General features: G+C 49.1%; 2 protein-coding genes across 11 annotated transcripts; both read left to right on the plus strand.

Annotated features, from left to right (window-relative positions):
* The first annotated feature begins 494 nt into the window (after positions 1-494).
* On the plus strand, positions 495-14,494 carry PORCN (porcupine O-acyltransferase). Of its 9 annotated transcripts, none has more exons than XM_027091286.1 (16): positions 495-843; positions 2,730-3,132; positions 3,799-3,971; positions 4,635-5,396; positions 5,721-5,764; positions 6,149-6,330; positions 6,412-6,542; positions 6,657-6,674; positions 7,892-7,906; positions 8,004-8,129; positions 8,290-8,390; positions 9,432-9,508; positions 9,602-9,665; positions 9,787-9,872; positions 10,895-11,005; positions 13,152-13,598. In XM_027091286.1, the coding sequence occupies exons 4-16, from the start codon at positions 5,017-5,019 to the stop codon at positions 13,251-13,253; spliced, it is 1,437 nt and encodes a 478-aa protein (XP_026947087.1). In that variant the 5' UTR covers positions 495-843; positions 2,730-3,132; positions 3,799-3,971; positions 4,635-5,016; the 3' UTR covers positions 13,254-13,598. The 9 variants fall into 9 exon arrangements, 8 of the variants coding, with proteins under 8 accessions (XP_026947087.1, XP_026947086.1, XP_026947084.1 ...); XM_027091285.1 differs by lacking the exon at positions 495-843 and adding an exon at positions 2,156-2,220; XR_003429640.1 differs by lacking the exon at positions 495-843 and adding an exon at positions 12,400-12,563 and having other exon boundaries at positions 2,279-3,132; positions 5,204-5,396; positions 13,152-13,265.
* Positions 14,495-14,501: 7 nt separating this feature from the next.
* Positions 14,502-18,663, plus strand: EBP (EBP cholestenol delta-isomerase). Of its 2 annotated transcripts, none has more exons than XM_027091292.1 (5): positions 14,502-14,674; positions 15,571-15,934; positions 17,269-17,305; positions 17,431-17,561; positions 18,186-18,663. In XM_027091292.1, the coding sequence occupies exons 2-5, from the start codon at positions 15,634-15,636 to the stop codon at positions 18,407-18,409; spliced, it is 693 nt and encodes a 230-aa protein (XP_026947093.1). In that variant the 5' UTR covers positions 14,502-14,674; positions 15,571-15,633; the 3' UTR covers positions 18,410-18,663. The 2 variants fall into 2 exon arrangements, with proteins under 2 accessions (XP_026947093.1, XP_026947092.1); XM_027091291.1 differs by lacking the exon at positions 14,502-14,674 and adding an exon at positions 14,711-15,094.
* The last annotated feature ends 1,576 nt before the right edge of the window (positions 18,664-20,239 follow it).

Consider the following 20,239-nt stretch of genomic DNA (forward strand, 5'->3'; position numbering starts at 1 on the left):
AATGAAGACTAGCCCCCGCTCGCCGCAACTAGAGAAAGCCCACGTGCAGCAACGAAGACCCAATGCAGCCAAAAATAAATTAATTAATAAATTAATTTTAAAATGATAGTAACTGATTTTAACCTGTAAATTATGAGTCCCACACTGATACAAATAAACAAACGAATAAATAAATACATGGGGAAGAAGAGAAAGCTCTTTCTCACAGTAGAATCCCAGCTATACATGTAAAAGAAAATCATCATATGGCCACCATCATAGTAGTAATTGCTTCAGGCAAGAATCACCAACGGATGCTAAACTGGTGAGTGGAAGTTTGACGAAAAATAGGAAAGATACATAATCTCAAAGTATGTCCCTACAAGATACTTATTAATTACAAAGGGGAAAGAGTACATTTCGGTGGAGAAACCTGGAAAACACCACCTTAATCGAATGATCAAAGCTAATACCAACAATTTGGAATTAACCAATGCTTTGTGCTTCCGGATACACTGAGGAGAACACAGCGTCACTTCTGTGGAATTCCTGCCCAAGATGCATAATCCAAATCTAATCTTGAGGAAACATCAGATAAACCCAAATTTAAGGACATTCTTCCAAAGCACTGACCTGTGCTCTTCGAAAACATCAAGATCGCGAAAGTTAATGGAAGATGGAGACATTGTTCCAGATTGAAAGAGACCAAAAAGACCTGATAAAGGAATGCAGCTCGTGACCTAGGATTTCCTTTTCCTATAAAAGGACAGTACTGGCACACCCACTAGGATGGCTAGAATCAGATAACAAAGTGTTTGTGAAGATGTGGAGAAATTGGAACCCTCATACTCTGCTGGCAGGAACGTAAGAAAATATCCTTGTTCTTAGAAATTTTATACTGAAGTATTTCATTGAAAGGGCATCACACTTGCAACTACGATCAAATACTTTAGAAAAAATTATAGATAGATAGATAGAGATATACTGAGAGAAAAAGAGAGACAAAATGAGAGAGAGAAAACATTATTCTGAGGCTTGGCAATTTTTTTTTGTCAATCTAATAAGCAAAGAATGGGATCTCTTTGTCTTAATTTTCATCTTTAATTATAGGGAGACCATTTAAAATGTCCTAGAATCTATAACTCAGAATGACTACAAAGGCTATAAAGTCTGACAGATATTTATTGAGTGCCCACTCTCTACTAAGCTCCAGCGGTAAAAATATGAAACATCACACCTAGTAGATATGAAATCACATCTGTTGTTTTAATTTTGCATTTCCCTGATAAAGAGATTGAGTTATCTTTTCATATATTATACGTATTGGCCATTTCAGGTGACTTCTGCCGTGGATTACCTATTCATGTCTACTGTCCATTTTCTAGTGTATTGTTTGTCCTTTTCTTATTGATTTGTAGATGCCCTTTATATGTCCTAGAATCTAGAGACTAGTTCTTTGTCACACACATCAGAAGACTAGATGGAAACAATCAAGTCTGTGAAGCTCAGGGTACACATAGTGAGGATCTTCCAGTTTTAAATGCCAGGTCTTGCAACCAAAGGAAATATTTCTTGCTTGTGCTGTGGGTCATTGTTGACTCGATTTGAGTATGTTTGAAAACTGAGGAAAAAATTAGAATGAAGTCTAAGTCATAAAATGTATGGCCTGTATTCTGCTGTTAAGGAAAGGAATTAATATTTGTGCATCTGGCCTATGTAATTACCCATTACAGTTGACCACTGAACAACTGGGGAGGGTCTCAATCCGTGTATAATTCATAGCCGGCCCTCCATACCCACAGTTCCTCTGCATCCCAGGAATCAACCAAACAAGGACTGTGTAGTACCGTAGTATTTACTATTGAGAAGTATCCACCTATCAGTGGATTGTGCAGTTCAAACCTGCGTTGTTCAAGGGTCAACTGTTAAATATTTTTCATTTGTAATATATGCATATTCATTTATGAGGTAAAACTCCATCTAACTTCATGTTAACATTTTTTTAAAGAGAGGAGACATGCATTTCTCTTCAATTGCCATTGGTATTTCCAAGCAAAGAACTGCTAATCCCACTCTTTTGTTTAACAGAAAGGGACACTGAAGCCCGGGGAGTGGGCATGGCTTGCCCAGCTCCATACAGGCAGGCATTAATCTGATTAGAACCTGTTTTCCTTAGCTCCTCAGGTCAGGGTGGGGTCCAGCTTGACCTTGGCTTCCTTCTCCCTTCCACCTGATAGCTAAGTAAGTATGCAGTCCGTGCCCAATAAATGCTCCTTTGGAAAAAGGCCCTTCATCAGCCTAGGGACAGAGCGGAGTGTCCAGACACTGCAGGGTAGGGTAGGCAGACAGCAAGTGCTGCATAAATCCTCAGAGTTGGTGCAGATAGGGCCCAATACAAACCATCGTTGGGGACGCTGTAAGTGCTTTATAAATGCTCCCAATCGGTGCTCCGTACTAGCCTCCGGAAGGAGTCCCTAGGGGAAAGCACAGGCGCCTAATTCTTGCTCCTAGGTGACAGTCAGTACTGGTGTTTCTGGCCGGTCCCTGGTGCTGGAGAGGGTTGGAAATTCCCACAGCTCCTTCAAAGGATGGGAAAGGAGAGACCTCGGTTTATTCTCCCATCTGTGAAAAGGGGGCACAACAGTGACACGAAGACGTGCGCGGGTGGGCAGTTTCGGGGGCGAGGCTGATGGCTGGGGAAACGGACTTTCTCTCCTCCCTCCCCCATCTTTCCCATCTCGGCTTCCAAGGATTAGGAATTTGGCGTTTGGACAGTTTGTTCTTGGACGGCCAGAAGACCTCCCGACGCGACCCTTCAGGGACTGGCACACCAAGAGGTCGGAAAGGTGCGGGATCCAACGTTCCACGCGCCCACGTCCTCCCGCGCCCGGCTCCTCTCAACCTCCCGCTCCTCCTTCCCTCAATCCTCCCGCTCCCCTCCTCCTCCGTCCCCGCCCCGCTCCTGTCCTCTTATTGGCCGAGCGGGCCGGCCGGGCCTCCCCGGGATTTAAAGGGCCCGCTCTCCGCGCTGCCCTGGGAGCCGCAGCTGGTCCCGGCCTTGCGGCCTGCGGGGGAGGCTGCCCGGAGGAGGCGGCGACGGTGGCGGCGGCTGTACGTCCCCGGCCCCCTGGACCGCAGCTTTCTTACTGCCAGGTAGGTCGCCGGTAGTGCACGTGTGGCTCTCCCGCTCGCATCCTGAGCCGGCCTCCCCTTGCGGGTCTGCAGCGCGTGTGCTAGGGCCCCCTCTCCATCACCTTTCCAACTCTCCCTTCTGCTGTGTCCCTTTCCACCACCTCCACCTCCCTGCAGCCCCCGGGCCTGGGCAGGGCTTTGTTGGCGGCCGGGAGAGGCCGGGTGGGGGTGGGATGGGGCGCGCGGGGGATACAGGACACCCCCCACATCCGTTCAAGGAGAGATGCACACGGCCCCCAAGTGTCACAGGATCTCCCTCTCTGCCCTCCACACTGAGTGACTCTACCTCGGAAACCAGGGAGCCCCCCAATTTGATATACAGGCCTACAATGTACACCATTCAATCACTATCGGACCCGGACTCTTCCCAGCATACAAGGAACACAGGTCCTTCATTCACCGCAGGTCATGGGCTGTGTGTGTGCACCCAGAACACCCCCCCACACACAGCTGGCGGCTCAATCTGATGTACCTGACACTCACACCTTCCCTCAGCCCCCCAGTACCCTGTCTCTACAAGGGTTGGACAGCCCCAGACTGAAATCTGAGTGCTCAAGTCCATCTCTTGAGCATCGTCTGCCCCGTGGACATCCCAACTAAGCTCCTTCTATGTCCCCCCTTTGGCAGGTCTATCCATCAGTCCATCCATCCGTGGGGGTCCACAATGGCCACCTTCAGCCGCCAGGAATTTTTCCAGCAGCTGCTGCAGGGCTGTCTCCTGCCTACTGCCCAGCAGGGCCTTGACCAGATCTGGCTGCTCCTTGCCATCTGCCTCGCCTGCCGCCTCCTGTGGAGGCTTGGTAAGTGCCTGCCACACCATGGGCCACCACGCCAGGCCAAATCACACCTGCCACGTTCATCCGTACCAAGCCCCACTTTATCCTGCCACATCTTGCCAAGCCAAGCCAGGCTCGTACACGTCCAGCCTACCACAGCCCACCAGGCTAAGCGCCATTCTACCACACCACGTCCCACTAACCCAGCCACCCCATGCTACACCACACCAAGCCACATCCTGCCATGCCAAGCCATACCTTTCCGTATCCCTGGGTTCTGGGACTGTTGAAAGCTGAGGTTCTTGAATCTTGGGATACTGAAATGCCTACATCCCAAGGTTATAAGATTCTGAAATGCTGATGTCACAGGGTTATGGAAAGTACCATGTATCCCAAAGTGCCGTGTTATGGGGTTTGGGGATTCTGACAAGTTGAAATTCTCACATTCCAGGCTTCCAAAATGCTGGCATTCTGGATTTCTGGAATCAAGGCATGATAAAATCTCTGGATTCTAGGATTCTGGAATGTTTCCACAAATCGTGGCAAGCCTATATCCAAACAACGAGATCCCAAGTGCCCGAGATCCCCATGGGATGCTGAGAATTTTGGAAATCTGAGATTCAGAAGTTCTACACTTTCTTTTTTCTTGTTCTTTTATTTTAAATGGATGTTTTATTTTTTCCCCAGGTTTATCACTTTGAAAAGTTTCAAAGTTACTGAAAAGCTAAGTTGAAAGAATAGTACAATGAACACCCATATATGCATCACCTGATTCTCCAACTGTCAACATCTTGCCACATTAGCTTGCTCTATCTACCTATCTATCTACCTACCTATCCATCCGTCCATCTGCCTATCTATCTATCTATCATCTTCCTGAATCACTTGAATAACGTGCTGACACTTCATCCCAAATCCTCTTGCGTGTGTCCCCCAAGAACAAAGACATCTTCCCCCCACAGCCAGAGCCTCAACCATCACCCCTCAGGAAATTTAATCTTGATGCCATGATATTATTCAATATAAGTTATTCAAATTTCCTCCAGGATTCCCAAAGTGACCTTTATAGATGTCTCTTTTCTTTAAACCCAAGCCCTGCCACCTCCCCAGCTCCCCAACACCTGCTTTGGGCCCCCTGCAATCCCACCACGTTCCAACCTCTAAGCCTTTGCCTGAGCTACGTCCTCTGCCCAGGCTGCCCTTCTACCAGCCCTGCTCTAATTCCCTTTCTTGTCCTCTCTTTCTCTCACTCAAAGGGTTGCCATCCTACCTGAAGCATGCAAGCACCGTGGCAGGCGGGTTCTTCAGCCTCTACCACTTCTTCCAGCTGCACATGGTTTGGGTCGTACTGCTCAGCCTCCTGTGCTACCTCGTGCTGTTCCTCTGCCGACATTCCTCCCATCGTGGCGTCTTCCTCTCCGTCACCATCCTCATCTACCTACTCATGGGGTATGGGTGTATGTCCTCATCCCCACGCTGTCCGCAGAAGGGCGGGGGGATCCCCAGGCCGCCCCTCCTGAGGCTGTCCAGGACAGGGAGGACGTGGGGTGTTTCTGGAGGGGATGGAAATCTGGGAGACTTGTTCTTTCCGAAGGCTACACAGAACAGGCTGGACTTGAGCTCCCCCTGGAGGAGGGAGCCCTGGAGAACTATTCCTCCATGAGGTTGTGCAGGGCAGGGAAGGGTATACCCTCTCTGCACCTTGGTTTCCCCTCTTTGTGGTATCTGAGGCCAGAGGAGTCACAGGGCCAAGACCACCACCTTTTTCCTCAGTGAGATGCACATGGTGGACACCGTGACATGGCACAAGATGAGAGGTAGGCAGCCCTGGCCCTCTCTCCTGCCCCAGCCCTCCAGCACCACTCCACATCTCCTAACTCCCCCCACCCTGTCTTTCCTTCCCCGCTTTTCTCCCTCATCTGCCTAGCCCACTGGACACGCAGCCCTTAGATTCCCCTTACATCTGTGTTTCTCTCTACCGTGTCTCTTCCCCATCTGTCTGTCCCATCTCATGTCCATGCCTGACTCTCTTGAGTCAAGACATCTGCCAGTCCTGGGCCTACCTGCTCAGCTGCCTGTCTGGCCCCATGCCCACCTCTCCACACTTGCTCTTCTTTCTTACCACCTCTCACCTGGTGTTCCCCGTACCCCATGATGACCTGCTCTCTGCTCATCCACTTGACCATGGGCACCACACCTAGGGGCCCAGATGATTGTGGCCATGAAGGCGGTGTCTCTGGGCTTCGACCTGGACCGGGGTGAGGTGGGTGCAGTGCCCTCGCCCGTGGAGTTCATGGGCTACCTCTACTTCGTGGGCACCATCGTCTTTGGGCCCTGGATATCCTTCCACAGCTACCTACAGGCCGTCCAAGGCCGCCCGCTGGTGAGGTCCTGGGTGGACAGGTGGGCAGGGACCATGGGAAGCCACCATGGGGCAGTGTTCATGGAGCCTTGATCCCCACAGAGCCGCCGATGGCTGCAGAAGGTGGCCCGGAGTCTGGCGCTGGCCCTGCTGTGCCTTGTGCTGTCCACCTGTGTGGGCCCCTACCTCTTCCCGTACTTCATCCCCCTTGATGGTGACCGCCTCCTTCGCAAGTGAGCACAGCCTTCGAGGCCTCTGCCCAGCAGTGAGGGGGTTGGGGAGGGACCTGGGGTCTCCCCAGCTCTGAGTTGTCTCTTAATGCTTCTGTCTGTCTTCTGTTACTACAGCAAGAAACGCAAAGCCAGGTAAATGAGGGCAGGTGCTGAGGGCGAGTGGGGCTGAATGGGGGTGGGTGCACAGTCTGTGACTGATTGGTTCTGTGAGTCTGAGACTGTCTGACCATCCACCCGGTGACTAGACAGAGACTGAGCGTCTGTGGCTGTGGTTTGACCAAGATTGGCCCTATGACTCCGTGTACAATGGATACTCCGTCACATACTGTGCCTGGCTGTCCGTCTGTTCTGCTATTTCACCATCAGAAGCAAGTTATGTGACTGCAGTGCCACAAGTATGTGTTGGTTGGTGACACTGACCTGTCTGTGACTCTAGCTAGGGGTTTGTATAGGTTGTTTACCTATCAGCCGGGGACTCCTGTGTGGGACTGGAGTTCTGGCTGTCTGGCTGGGCGGTTGTCCATGATAGGAGTATGTGGCTGTCACTGGATAGGATAAATCTGGCTTGTCTGTAACCCTGGCTGGGAATGGGTCTGACTGTCGCGTGTCGTGCGCATGTCTGTGATGGATTCTGCCTGTGGGTCTGCCTTCTCTGGCTCCTTGGTATTGTCTAGCTGAGGGGCAGAACCGACCTTCCACCCCGGGTGTGACTAGGATTTCATCCAGCTATTTGACTGTATGACCTTCTCCCCTACTCACTGGCCGCTGATTGTGTCTGATGCTGAATGAGGCTCTGAAGGGTGGAATGACTTGCCCAGTGTCACCCAACTAAGCAGCCAGGCACTAATCCCAGGCCCGAATCCAGAACCTATGCTTTTTCCAGTGTAAGACGCTGCTTGTCTTTGACCGTGTCTGACTGTACAACTGACAGGATGACTATCTGAGTACAGAATTGTGTGTGCATGCGTAACAGGGTGCTTGATGGTCTCTGTGCCTAACTAAAGGACTTCCGGGTATCTTATGGTCACCGAATCAGGTCAGAGAGCTTGGAGTCTGATAGTATGTGTGTCTGGCCATGTGGCTGTGAGGTCAGCCTCTAACAGTCCCTGGGTCTGGATGTCTGGCCACGTGAAGCTGCGGGACCGTGTCATATTATAGGGCAGCTCACACATCCATTTGAGCTGCCTGAAACTAACTGATGGTGTACGGATGGATAGATGTGTGGGACTATCACAGCGCACCTCTTTTGCCGCCATATTTGTCTGTCTTGTTGATGAACAACTCAGGCCAGCCTCCAGGGCCTCTCTGACTCTCTTTCCTTTCTTCTCTGCTGCCTTCCTGACCCCTAGGGGCACCATGGTAAGGTGAGTCTACAGAGGGGCCAGGGATGCTGGCACATGGTGGGGTGTCACGCTGGGGCCTGGGCGTGATGCCTCTCTCTCCCTGGCTCCTTTCCCGCAGGTGGCTGCGAGCCTATGAGAGTGCTGTCTCCTTCCACTTCAGCAACTATTTTGTGGGCTTTCTGTCCGAGGCCACGGCCACGTTGGCAGGGGCTGGCTTCACCGAGGAGAAGGATCACCTGGAATGGTGGGGAGGGCTGGGGAGCCCCATCTCCCACAGGGTGCTGCCTAGAGGAGCTGCAGGGAGGAGGGGGGTGTTCCTGGGGGAGGGAACAGCCAAGAACAAAAGTGTGGCCATCAGGTGGGTTGAAATCCCAAATGAGTTTGCGTGTCTCTTTTGCCCATAGGGACCTGACGGTCTCTAAGCCACTGAACGTGGAGCTGCCCCGGTCCATGGTGGAAGTTGTCACAAGCTGGAACCTGCCCATGTCTTATTGGCTAAATAACTGTGAGTCACCACTCCAAGAGAGTTGGCAGTCCTCAACCCACACCCCTTTCACACATTCATACAACAAGCTGAAGATAGTAGGGACCAAAAAATCTCCCAAATTCCTGCCCTTGTGGAGTTGACATTTTTGTGGGGGTAGCAGTATAATAAAAAGAAAATACACAATAGTTCAGGTAGTGCTAAGTGCTATGGTAAAAAATAAAGAAAGCAGGTAAAGATGACCTGGGAGTCTTAGGAGTGTGTGAGTAGGGGTGGATGCAATTTTAAATACATCATCCAGAGCAAGTCTCACTGAGGAGCTAACGTTTGAGCAAAGACCTGAAGGAGGTGAGAGAGCAATCAATGCAAACATGTAGGGGAGGAATTTAACACATGGAAGGAACAGCAAGTGCAAAGGCCCTGAGGCAGGAGCATACCTGGCACATTTGAAAAACAGTGAGGAGACCAGTGTGGTGGGATCAGAGTGAGCGAGGGGACCATTGGCAGGAGGTGAGTTCGGAGAGGTGACAAGGCCTGGTTCTGTAGGGCCTCTCTGGCCACGGGGAGGACTTTGGCTTTTTCTCTGAGAGAGATCTCAGAGCAGGGTTCTGAGCAGAGGAGGGCCATGGGCTGACTTAGGTTGTACCAGGACCCTCTGGCTACTGTGAGGACAGACAGGGAGTCGGGGAGGGCAGAGTGGAAATGGGGAGGAGAGGTCAGATTCTGGATAAACTCTGAAGATAGAACTGACAGGATTTGCTGAGTTTGGTTATGGGCGTTGGGGGTGGGGGGCAGATCAAGGGTGATAGTGAGGCTTTTGTCCTGAGGAACTGGAAGGGTGTAGTTGACACTGGCTGCACTTGGGAAAGACTATAGGAGGAGCAGGTTGGGAGGGAAGATCAGGAGCTAACTTTTAGACAATGTGAAGTTGGAGGCCATTATAAAGAGACTTCATCCTGGGGGCCCCAAGAGGTTGTGGGTATCCTCACCCTGCCCTATGGCCCTCCAGGAAGGGCAGGGGGGAATCTCAGGAGACACTTGCCCCACATCTCCCCCCTGCAGATGTTTTCAAGAATGCTCTCCGCCTGGGGACCTTCTCAGCTGTGCTGGTCACCTATGCAGCCAGCGCCCTCCTGCACGTGAGCAGGGCGGAGCGGGACCAGGGTGGTAGCTGGATGGGGGTGGTAGGGCCTCCTCCTCACTCACCTCATTGCCCCCCACCCCCACACCAGGGCTTCAGCTTCCACCTGGCTGCGGTGCTGCTGTCCCTGGCGTTTATCACTTATGTGGAGCACGGTGAGGGCGGAACCCAGCCCAGTAGATGGGATGGAAGGTTGGTGGCGGGCTGGAACCACTGTCCCCTGAGGCTAACCTGACGCCCTTACCTCTGCCCCACCCCACCCCGCATCTGCCCTAGTCCTCCGAAAGCGCCTGGCTCGGATCCTCAGTGCCTGCATCTTGTCGAAACGGTGCCCAGCAGACTGTTCACACCAGCATCGCTTGGTGAGGGTTCAGCCTAGGCAGCCTTTTGTCCAACTCTCCCCCTCAAAAATTACTTCTGTCTCCATCTTATATCTGTCTCAGGGTGCCCAGCTTCCTCTTCCAGTGCCCGATCCACCCCCATAACCTCATCTCTATTCACTGGCATCCATTTATCTAACGAACATTTATCAAGCAACTGCTATATACCCACCTAGCGTTTATTTTCCCCAGTGAACATCTGTTGAGCACCTGCTGGTATCAGGCATTGTTCAAGGTGCTGGAGACACAGTGGTGAACAAAACAGACCAAAGTCCCAGCCCTCTGGGACAAACATTTTAACAGGGAAGACAGTAAATAAAAAATAAGTAAAGTATAATAGTTTGTTAGACTGTGATTAGTGCCAAGGAGAAAATACATAAGAGAAAGAGAAAGGGAAGTATCAGGGGCTGAGTGGTTTCAAGTTTAAATGGGGAGGTGACTTTTGAGTTCTTTAACTGAAGGAGGTGAGGGAGGGAAGCATTCCAGGCAAAGTCAACAACAGTGTAAAGGCCCTGAGATGGGAGAGGGCCTGGAATATTTGAGGAACAGCGAGGAGGCCGGTATAGCTTGAGCAGAGTGAGTGAGACAGGGAGAGGTGGGCCCTGTAGGTCACAGTGGGGATTTGCTTTCGTTTGAGTCTTTTTTTTTCTCATTCTTTTTGCAACAAGAAGTATGGAGAATTTCAGATTTTCCTCCCACCCGACAACCAATGTTTATCACCATAAACCCCCAACTCAAAGCCCTACCCACCATTTTTCCTCCTCTGCCTGAATACTCACATCTCCCCCAACCTGGACGCTCTCATGCTAACAGTACCCTCATCCTTGGATACCCCTTGAGCTCCCATAGGAGGATCAGAACCATCTCTTTCCTACCCTGGGGGTGGGTGCCCTGGACATCCTCATTCCTGTGCCTTGTGCATTTCCCTGTGTGCCCCTGCCCAAGTGGGGCTGGGGGATGGTGATTAGGTCCAGCTGCCAAGCATATCCATCTGTCCCCCACAGGGCCTGGGGGTGCGAGCCTTAAACCTGCTCTTTGGGGCCCTGGCCATCTTCCACCTGGCCTACCTGGGCTCCCTGTTCGATGTTGATGTGGACGACACCACAGAGGAGCAGGTGAGGTGGGGCCCTGGGCTCAGGGTTACCCAGGGATATGCTACCTATTCATGGGAACCATGAGGACAAAGGTGGGGAGGCCAAGGCATGGGAACCTTGTGTCATCTGTCTCCAGCTTGTGTAGCCACTGCTCTACCGTCCTTCTGTCCCCTTGTCCCTCTGGTTGATTCATACTGTTGGGTCTTTTACTTGGGTGAAGTGTGCAAAATACATTTATTTTACTTATAAAATTTATTTTCTAGAGATGGAGTGCAAAATCCAGGTTTTACTTTTTTAAAAGTTAATTATTTCATCATATTTTTATTTAGGTAGAATTCACAAGATTTCTTTATTTAATTTGTTAAAAAAAATAGTTTTACTTACATTGATTGTGCAAATCCTGGATTCTACTTAAAAAGTGTATGTTGGGATTCCCTGGTGGTGCAGTGATTGAGAGTCCACCTGCCGATGCAGGGGACACGGGTTTGTGCCCCGGTCCAGGAAGATCCCACATGCCGCGGAGCGGCTGGGCCCATGAGCCATGGCTGCTGAGCCTGCGCGTCCGGAGCCTGTGCTCCGCAACAGGAGAGGCCACAACAGTGAGAGGCCCGCGTACCGCAAAAAAAAAAAAAAAAAAATAGTGTATATTAAAATGTATATACTAGTTTTATGCAGGTGGAGTGTGCACGTTCCAGGTTTTACTCCTTTTTAAATGAAAAACAATTTCAAAATAATGTTTATTCATATGGCACTAGCAGGATCCCGGTTTAGCTTCTCTTTCAGCTCATTTTTTTTCTTTTTTTTTTTTTTTTTTGGCCATTCCAGGCGGCTTTCGGGATCTTAGTTCCCCGACCAGGGATTGAACCCTGGCCCCCGCAGTGAAAGCGCCGAGTCCTAACCACTGGACGGCCAGGGAATACCCTGCATTAACTATTTTTAAAGTTTTAATAAAAATAAAACAAAAATTTTATTTAAAAAGAAGCAAAACCCAGATTTTGCACATTCAACCTGAATAAAAAATTAAAAATTGTTTTTAATGACAAAATATAAAATAATATAAAGTTTTATTTTCAATTAAAAATTTAAGGAAATTCCCTGGCTGTCCAGTGGTTAGGACTCGGCGCTTTCACTGCGGGGGCCAGGGTTCAATCCCTAGTCGGGGAACTAAGATCCCTCAAGCCACGAGGCATGACCAAAAAAAAAAAAAAAAAAAAGTTAATGCATATCACGTGGTTGAAAAACCAAACAGTATTCAAGATATTCAGGGGAGAGTCTTATTCCTGCCGTCTTACCCCCACCCTCTTACAGGTAACCACTTTTATTCATTTTATTAAACTATCCTTCTAAAATTGAAGCATAATAAGCAGATATAAAAATATATTTTAATTCCCTCCCCCCTGCTTTTTACCCTAAAGGTAACACATGAATGACACTGTGCTGCATGTTGCTTTTTTCACATAATTCCTGAAAACCTTCCACATGAAGACATAGAGTGTTCTCGTTCATTTTTTCCATTGTGACACAATGTAGTTTGTCCCTTATTGGTGGACACCCAGGTGATTCCCACTCTTTTCCTATGGTAAGTGGTGCTGCAGCAAGTAATACCCTCACATCCATGTGGATTCACATAGGTGCAGACAGAGCTGTAGGATCTAGTCTTGACAGCAATGGAGAAGTTACCTTTTTGCCCTCCCACCAGCAGTATGTGATCGTGCTTGACACCCCGACAACAGAGTGCCTCTCAGACCTCATGGATATGTTTGCCAGTTTGAGTGGAGGAAGATGATGAGTGAGGCTGAGTATTTTTTCGTATATTTAAGAGCCATTTGGGTTTTTTTTTCCTTTACTGAAAATGGCCTACTCACCTCCTTTGCTAATTTTTGTCTTTTTAAAAAGTGAATTTCTAGGAGCTCTTTATATATACGGGAGAGTACAGGTCAGAGAGTGGGATTGCCTTGTCTTGTTTTTTAAATTTTTGAAAGAGAAGAAAATACAAAAGAAAAAACTAAATATGCCTACCTTTCATATGTACCCAATCTCTTCTCTGGGGCCTCACTCAGGGCTGCAGTGGAGTCACAGAAACGTCCTTGAGCAAAGGGTAGGTTTTCCTGAGACCTTCTTTGTTCTTGATGAGTGGGACCGACCATCACCGCTTTCTCTCCCACAGGGCTACGGCATGGCATACACTGTCCACAAATGGTCAGAGCTCAGCTGGGCCAGTCACTGGGTCACTTTTGGATGCTGGATCTTCTACCGTCTCATAGGCTGAGGCACATCTGTGGACCCTCACAACTCTCTCAAGACCCCTCCTCAGGGTGCCAGCTCTGATGGGGGATGAGGGAAGGCCCTCTCTCTAATTCTTGACCCTCTCTCCATCCTTGGCCCCCAACACCCATACACACACACACACACACACACACACACACACACACACAACCATTTCCATGCCTGTCAATCCCCACCCCACCACAAGGCGGGAAGGGAGTGGTCCCTGCTGGGGCCTAGGGGCGGGGGATGCTTGGGGAAGCAGAGAGGGGGAGATCCAGGGCCTCCCCGCCTTCCTTGACCCTTTTTATATACAGTTTGTTATTATCAAATAAAAGTAGGAAGTATACAAAAGGCTCGCTCTTCACTGCTCAGTGGGGAATAGAAGTGAGTGAGGAAGGGGGCACAGCATGGATAAAGGTTTGGAAGCTAGAAACCGTGAAGAGGGAGGTTGTGATTGGTTCATGGTTTATTATCATTCATGATTGGATGATGAGCCTGAGGATAGCACTGCTTGATTTGAGTGGGACCAGGACAGATTGGATACTTGGATGTAGGGGAGGCCTGATACTAATTGGCTAGAAAAACTGAGGGATCCCCATTCGGTTTGGTTGCCCTGACTGGGACAGAGGAGGGAAAGACTGATGAAGAGTTGATGCTTATTGGTCCTTAGGACTGAGGGCTGTGGGTTCTAATTGGATAGGAGGCCTGGGTTGGATCTGGATACTGACTTAGTCTGGGCGCCCACTGGGTTAGAGTTATGGAGTCCTGATTGGTTCTTTAGAGTTGGCAGGGGGAGATTGAGGGTCTCCATGCCAATTGGCCAACAAGGCTGAAGGGCCTGGGTTTTGATTGGTTCTTCTGACTTGAAGTCAGGAGAGGTGAAGATGGCCTGAGGGAGAGGCAGAGGCAGCGTGTAGTATTGATCTGCCTGTTGTATTAACAGTTTCCTTGCCCATTCGGGGATTAGGATTGAAGGTTGGTCTAGGAAAAGATTTCGTTGCTCTGCCTTTGAAAATGAGGGCAAAGGTGAGAGGACACAACGCAATGCTGATGCAACAGCACAGAAACACCCGATTTCCGATGTGATTTATAAGGGGATAGGAAACTGAAGCCGCGACTCGCTGCAGGTTGGCTTCCGCCGAAAACGCCCACCAACCTTGGCCCTCCCAGCCTCTTCCACGCCTGACTGGGTCTCAACCAACAGCGAAAATGGTACCAACGCGTGAGGGCGGGGTCGGCGGCACAGAGAATTACTATTGGTTGGGAGCGGCAGTGGCCTCCTTCCCAGCCCCTCCATTGGCCAGTTCCGTAAGGCGGAACCTGTGAGGGGTTGGGTTTGAACTAGGGATATTTCGGAGCCAGCAAGCGATCCTAGAGAGACCCCGGAGCCGGTGGGAGAGGCCGCTGCAGCCGCGCTGCTGGGTGAGTTCCCTCCGCCTGGCCTGCCACTCCATCCCTTAGTTCTCAATTGCAAAACGGCCAGCCCTCGGCGCGCCTGCGCAAGACCCTACCCTCCCCCCCCACCCCGCGCCGTCCCACCCCCCCCGCCACCCCCACGCGCCTGCGCAGGACCCCCGGCTACCGCGCGGTCGTCCGGACGACAGAAGATCCGCCTTCTCATTGGGCAGCTGAACTAGCGGGTTCTAGTTCTGATTGGTGGTCTCTGTATTTGACCCTCCTTTTTCTCTTTAGCGCCCCGCGCAAGGCTCCTCTTTGTTGCAGGTTAGCCGCAGGCTGCGCAATTTCGGGAGGAGTCGGGCGATCCCACACACTGAACCTGAGGGTCGTCGTTCTGATTAGTCTTCTCTCTTCTGTCCTGCAGTTTCCAGGACTACGGGGAGGGTAATAGCTTTCCGTTGCATGATGCAAGACAGTGACCCCTGCAAATGGGACCTTACCTGGTCGTTGTGTCTCCCCCAGCCGACTGTGACCCCTGAGGGCGGGGATCAGGTGGCTCCCCCACCAAAGCGTGACCAATGAGGGCTGGGACCTAGTATGATTCTTGTGTCTGCCCACCAGACTGTGACCAATGAGGTCAGAGACTGGGCCTGGTTCCTATCTTCCCCAGCAAACTGACCAATGAGGGCTGGGACCTGTTCTAGTTCCTGTATCTACCGCATCCTATGGCTCCCGGAGGGCTGGAACAAGCTTTCAGTCTTTCTGTGGCCTTATAGTCATGTTTTTTAAAACAGTAAATAATTAGATTATTTTAATCATGTCTGTATTAATTGGTTAATTGAGTCCATTTACATTTCTTGTCATAATAAACTATTTGGATTTGATTTTATGATCTCATTCTGTGCTCTCTATTTGTTCAGGTTTTTCCTTTCCTTTTATTCTCCTTTCTACATATCCACACACCTCCATCAGCCTACAAAGACATGACCACCAATGCCAGCCCCGTGCACCCATACTGGCCTCGGCACCTGAGGCTGGACAACTTTGTGCCTAATGACTGCCCCACCTGGCATCTCCTGGCTGGCCTCTTCTCCATCTCTGGGGTCTTAGTTGTGACCACATGGCTGTTGTCAGGTCATGCTGCGGTCATCCCACTGGGGACTTGGCGGAGACTGTCCCTGTGCTGGTTTGCAGTGTGTGGGTTCATTCACTTGGTGATTGAGGGCTGGTTCAGCCTCTACCACGAGGACCTTCTCGGAGACCAAGCCATCTTGTCTCAACTCTGTGAGTCCTGAGTTCTTCAGTGTGCTGTGGAAGGGAATTTCCTGGGCAGGGATTGGCTTAGATGTTTACCCACCCACCAACTCTTTTCCATTCATTTTAAATAAAATTTTTAAATTTATTTAACTTTTTGTTGCATATATATTCACATGGATCCAAAACTAAACAATTTAAAGAGGTATGCGGTGAAAATCTGCGTTCTATCCACCAAGTTTCCCCAAATAATTGCATATGTTTCTTTTCAGGGTTTTACACATAAATTAACACACATAAGCCTCAGTTTGCTCAATTATAAAAGAGGGATAATAAGTCATATCCAAATATATGTAAGACACTTAGAACAGTGTTTGGCAGATAGTAGATGTCATATTATTATCATCATCATCATCATTTTTATTTTTTCTTTTGTGTAAATGGTAACATGCTATATACACTTCTGAACTTTGCTTTTTTAAAATGAGGACACTTACAGAACTATTTGACTTTTCCAGTACTGATAGCATTTTCCACCAATATTTTGCTGTTACAAACAATACTCCTTTTTGGCCTCAAGAATAAATCTGGTAGAACATTCTTCTGCAAGTCTCCGTGTGGAGATCTGCTTTCATTTCTCTAGGGTAAATATGGAGGAGTGGAATGGCTGGGTCACATGGTAGATGTGTGTTTACCTTTATGAAAAACTGCCAAACTTTTCAAGAATGGCTGCACCAAAAAAATTTTTAAAATGGCTGCGCCATTTTATATTCCCACCGGCAGTATATGAGAGTTCTAGTTTCCCACATCCTCACTGACACTTGGTATGGTCAGGTGTTTCTTAAATTTTAGTCCTTCCAGTGGATGTGAGTGATATCTCATTATGGTTTTAATTGGCTTTCCCTTAATGACTAACAAAAGTTTGAGTAGCTTTCATGTGTTTACTGACCATTTGGAAATCCTCTTTTGTGAAAAGCCTATTCCAGTCTCCTATTTTTACATTGGGTGATCTGTCTTTTTCTTGATTCTCTTCTCACTCTTTCATTTACTCATCTGTTCACCTTCTCTCTCTCTCTCTCTCTCTCTCTCTCTCTCTCGCTGTCACTCACTCATTGGCTACGTCCCTCACTCCATCATTTACACCTGCCTCATTTTACTCCACAAACATTTATTGAATACCAGACAATCACAGCAACACTTATTGTTCTGTGCCAGGTTTGCACACATTATCTTGTATACATATATTAACCCTAGAGTCCAAACAACTACCCCATTTCACAGATGAGGAAACTGAGGCATGGGGAAGTTAGTCTGAGTTCCTTTTCCTGATGATATTCTTCATGTATGTCTCTCGTCTTCTTCAGGGAAAGAGTATGCCAAGGGAGACAGCCGATACATCCTGTAAGTGTTTGCCTCTGTCAAGGGAGACCTGTGTTTTGGAGGGGTGGTGAGTCAGGGACCACTAATGGGGTGCCTTGTGGGGAGAGCACAGTGATGCCAGTGCCCCCCAATCCTTTCTCTTGCAGGAATGATAGCTTCATGATATGCATGGAGACCATCACAGCTTGCTTGTGGGGACCACTCAGCCTATGGGTGGTGATCGCCTTTCTCCGCCAGCAGCCCCTCCGCTTTGTCCTACAGCTTGTGGTCTCTGTGGGTGAGGAGAGGGCCCACACTGGGTGCTTGAAGGCTTGATGGGGGATCCACAGACGTGGGGGCATCCCTGCAGGTGGGACCTCTCAATGTGCCCATCCAGGGCTGAGTCAGACTGAATGACAAACTCCCTGAGGTTCTGGAACAGCCATGCCCCTCTTGGCCTGCATTCTCAAGCGAGGAGGGTTCATTTCTCCTCCCACTCCATCACAAAGTCTCCCATGAAGGTTACGGTTACATGAGGTGACCCATGATGGTGGGAGGCCCCCGGATCCTCCAGGAGCAAGATTCTGAGTTTCCTTCATCTGAGATTCAGTCCTCTTACGTTCTTACTTTGTTAACTTTCTGGAAATGTGAGTTCTCTCTAGTCCTGGAATCCTGAGATGTCTTGAATGAAAGGATTTTGAGCTTCCTTAAACTCTAGAGATACGAACTCTCCTGAGTTCAGAAAGTCTCAGCTTCTGATTTCTGGAAATCTCACTTCTGTTTTCTGAAATCCTCAGCCATATGATTGCAGAACACTTAGGTCTCTGAATTTGGGAATCCTGAGCTCTGATGACTTGGAAAATGGCTTGGAATTGTTCCCCCTCCTTACAGGCTTTCCTTCTTCCCCTTCTATCTCCCACAGGTCAGATATACGGGGATGTGCTATATTTCCTGACAGAGCACCGTGAGGGATTCCAGCATGGGGAGCTGGGCCACCCTCTCTACTTCTGGTTTTACTTTGTCTTCTTGAACGCCCTGTGGCTGGTGCTGCCCGGAATCCTCGTGCTTGATTCTATAAAGCAACTTGCTCGTGCCCAGAGCATGCTGGACACCAAAGCCACAAAAGCCAAGAGCAAGCAGAAATAATGAGTGATGAACTGGGCTTGAACACTGGCTATTGAGGAACTCTCCACCTGCCAGAAGATTCCAATCCTTGCTCTCACAGGTTGGAAGGACAAATCAAATTGATCTGTCAAACTCAGGCTGATGGGTGAACAGGGGGAAGAAAGGAGCTGTGTGGAGCTACTGTCAGGAGCTGTTGGGACAAAGGTACAAGAGAACCTTGGAAGTCTGTGATGGGGACAATTTTTTTAAATCAGGAAATAAAGATCTTGACCCTATGCTGAGCGATCTTTAATGACTAACCCCAGAGATGCCCCATGACTGACCCCATAGACCCCTCCAGCACTCATTCCACAGACCATCATTCTCTCAGCCATAGACTGCCATCATCATCATGTAGACCTCGAATCTATGACCTCACAAATCCCCATCACTGACCCCACAGATTCCTCTGATGGCTGATTAGATTCATGAATCACACCTGTCAGCTCTTTTAAGGCGTGATCATCCACCCACGCCCTTGGCGTTCTCTCCAGAACACACCTCTCTTTTTACAATATGGATAGGCTGAGAATTTTCCAAATCCAAGTTCTTCAGTTTACTCAACCTCTTGTCTCCTGATCAGGTACCCCACAACTACCCCATCACTAACTCTACAGGCCCCTCATTACTCCAAAGACCCCCATCACTACCCTAACCTTCCCATCACTCACACCAGAGACCCCACAAAACTCACTCCACCACCCTCCCATCACTCACACCACATACTCCATCATTAACAACTAAGATACCCATCACTCTCCCCACAGCCTTTCATTTGCTCCAGAGACAGACCATCATTCACCTCACAGACCTCTGTCACTCACACCACAGACCCCATCACTCGCCCCAACAGACCTCCCATCACGTACAACTCCAAGACTCACCTCATAGACTCCCTATCATGTGTCACACAAACCCTCTCACTCTCCCCACAAACCCCCTATCATTTACCCCATAGGCCTCATCACTCACCATACAGATCCCCTATCACCACCCTATAAACTCCCCATAACTCACCCTGCAGAATCCATCACTTACCTTACATACCCCATCACTCACCCTATAGATCCCCAATTACCCCACAGATCTTCCATCACTTACCCCATATCCTATCACTCAACCCCACAGACCACCTGTCATGTACCCACAGATACTCTTCACCCTACAGACCCCCATCACTCATCCTGCACTCTCTGTCATTAACCTCATAGACCTTCAGTCATAAAACAAATGGGTACTTGAGGAATTTTGAGGAGATGACAAAGAATGAATAATAAAACTGCAGATACCTGGAAACTGGCTCCAGGTAACCTGTGCAGAGCAGGACTTCATTTTAAATCCTGGTTCCGCTCAAGCCTACAGTGTAGCTTTTGACAAATGCCTCACTGTTAAGGCCGTGCTTCACTTTCTCACCTCAGATCCATCACTTACCTCATGGTTTACTTAAGGCATGCTGGCCTCTGTGTTCTTCCTCAGACACACCAGGCACAGGCCCACCTTCCGTCCATTGCACTGTCTGCTCTCTGTGCCATTTACTATCGCTTTGGTCTAGAGCATGTTTTCCCCTTTCATTCAGTGCTTTCATCTGTAAAATGCTTATAATAATAGTACCTATCTCATAGGGTTTTTATGCAGATTAAAGGAATTAATATATTTAGACTATCTGGCATACACTTTGTTGAATGGAACAATGAACAAATGAAAGAGAAAGTTCTCCCTAGCACTATGGCAAGGACCTCCTTTTTGAATTCCTTGCTTCCAGTATCTTTCCTTCCAGGGCTCTCTCCACAACCAAGACAGGGACATCTGATC

The sequence above is a fragment of the Aethalodelphis obliquidens genome, unplaced genomic scaffold (genome assembly GCF_003676395.1).
Source record: "Aethalodelphis obliquidens isolate GAN/ISIS:26980383/991018 unplaced genomic scaffold, ASM367639v1 scaffold71, whole genome shotgun sequence".
NCBI classification, from domain to species: domain Eukaryota; kingdom Metazoa; phylum Chordata; class Mammalia; order Artiodactyla; family Delphinidae; genus Aethalodelphis; species Aethalodelphis obliquidens.

What these genes read in the sequence shown, in the direction of transcription:
- PORCN (XM_027091278.1), top strand. Translation starts at nt 2,669, where the DNA reads ATGGCTGGGGAAACGGACTTTCTCTCCTCCCTCCCCCATCTTTCCCAT. An exon ending in GACATGGCACAAGATGAGAG is followed by an intron (nt 5,765 to 6,148) that starts GTAGGCAGCCCT and finishes CACCACACCTAG; the next exon opens with GGGCCCAGATGATTGTGGCC. An exon ending in GTTCACACCAGCATCGCTTG is followed by an intron (nt 9,873 to 10,894) that starts GTGAGGGTTCAG and finishes TGTCCCCCACAG; the next exon opens with GGCCTGGGGGTGCGAGCCTT.
- EBP (XM_027091292.1), top strand. Translation starts at nt 15,634, where the DNA reads ATGACCACCAATGCCAGCCCCGTGCACCCATACTGGCCTCGGCACCTG. An exon ending in AGCCATCTTGTCTCAACTCT is followed by an intron (nt 15,935 to 17,268) that starts GTGAGTCCTGAG and finishes CGTCTTCTTCAG; the next exon opens with GGAAAGAGTATGCCAAGGGA. An exon ending in GGAGACAGCCGATACATCCT is followed by an intron (nt 17,306 to 17,430) that starts GTAAGTGTTTGC and finishes TTTCTCTTGCAG; the next exon opens with GAATGATAGCTTCATGATAT.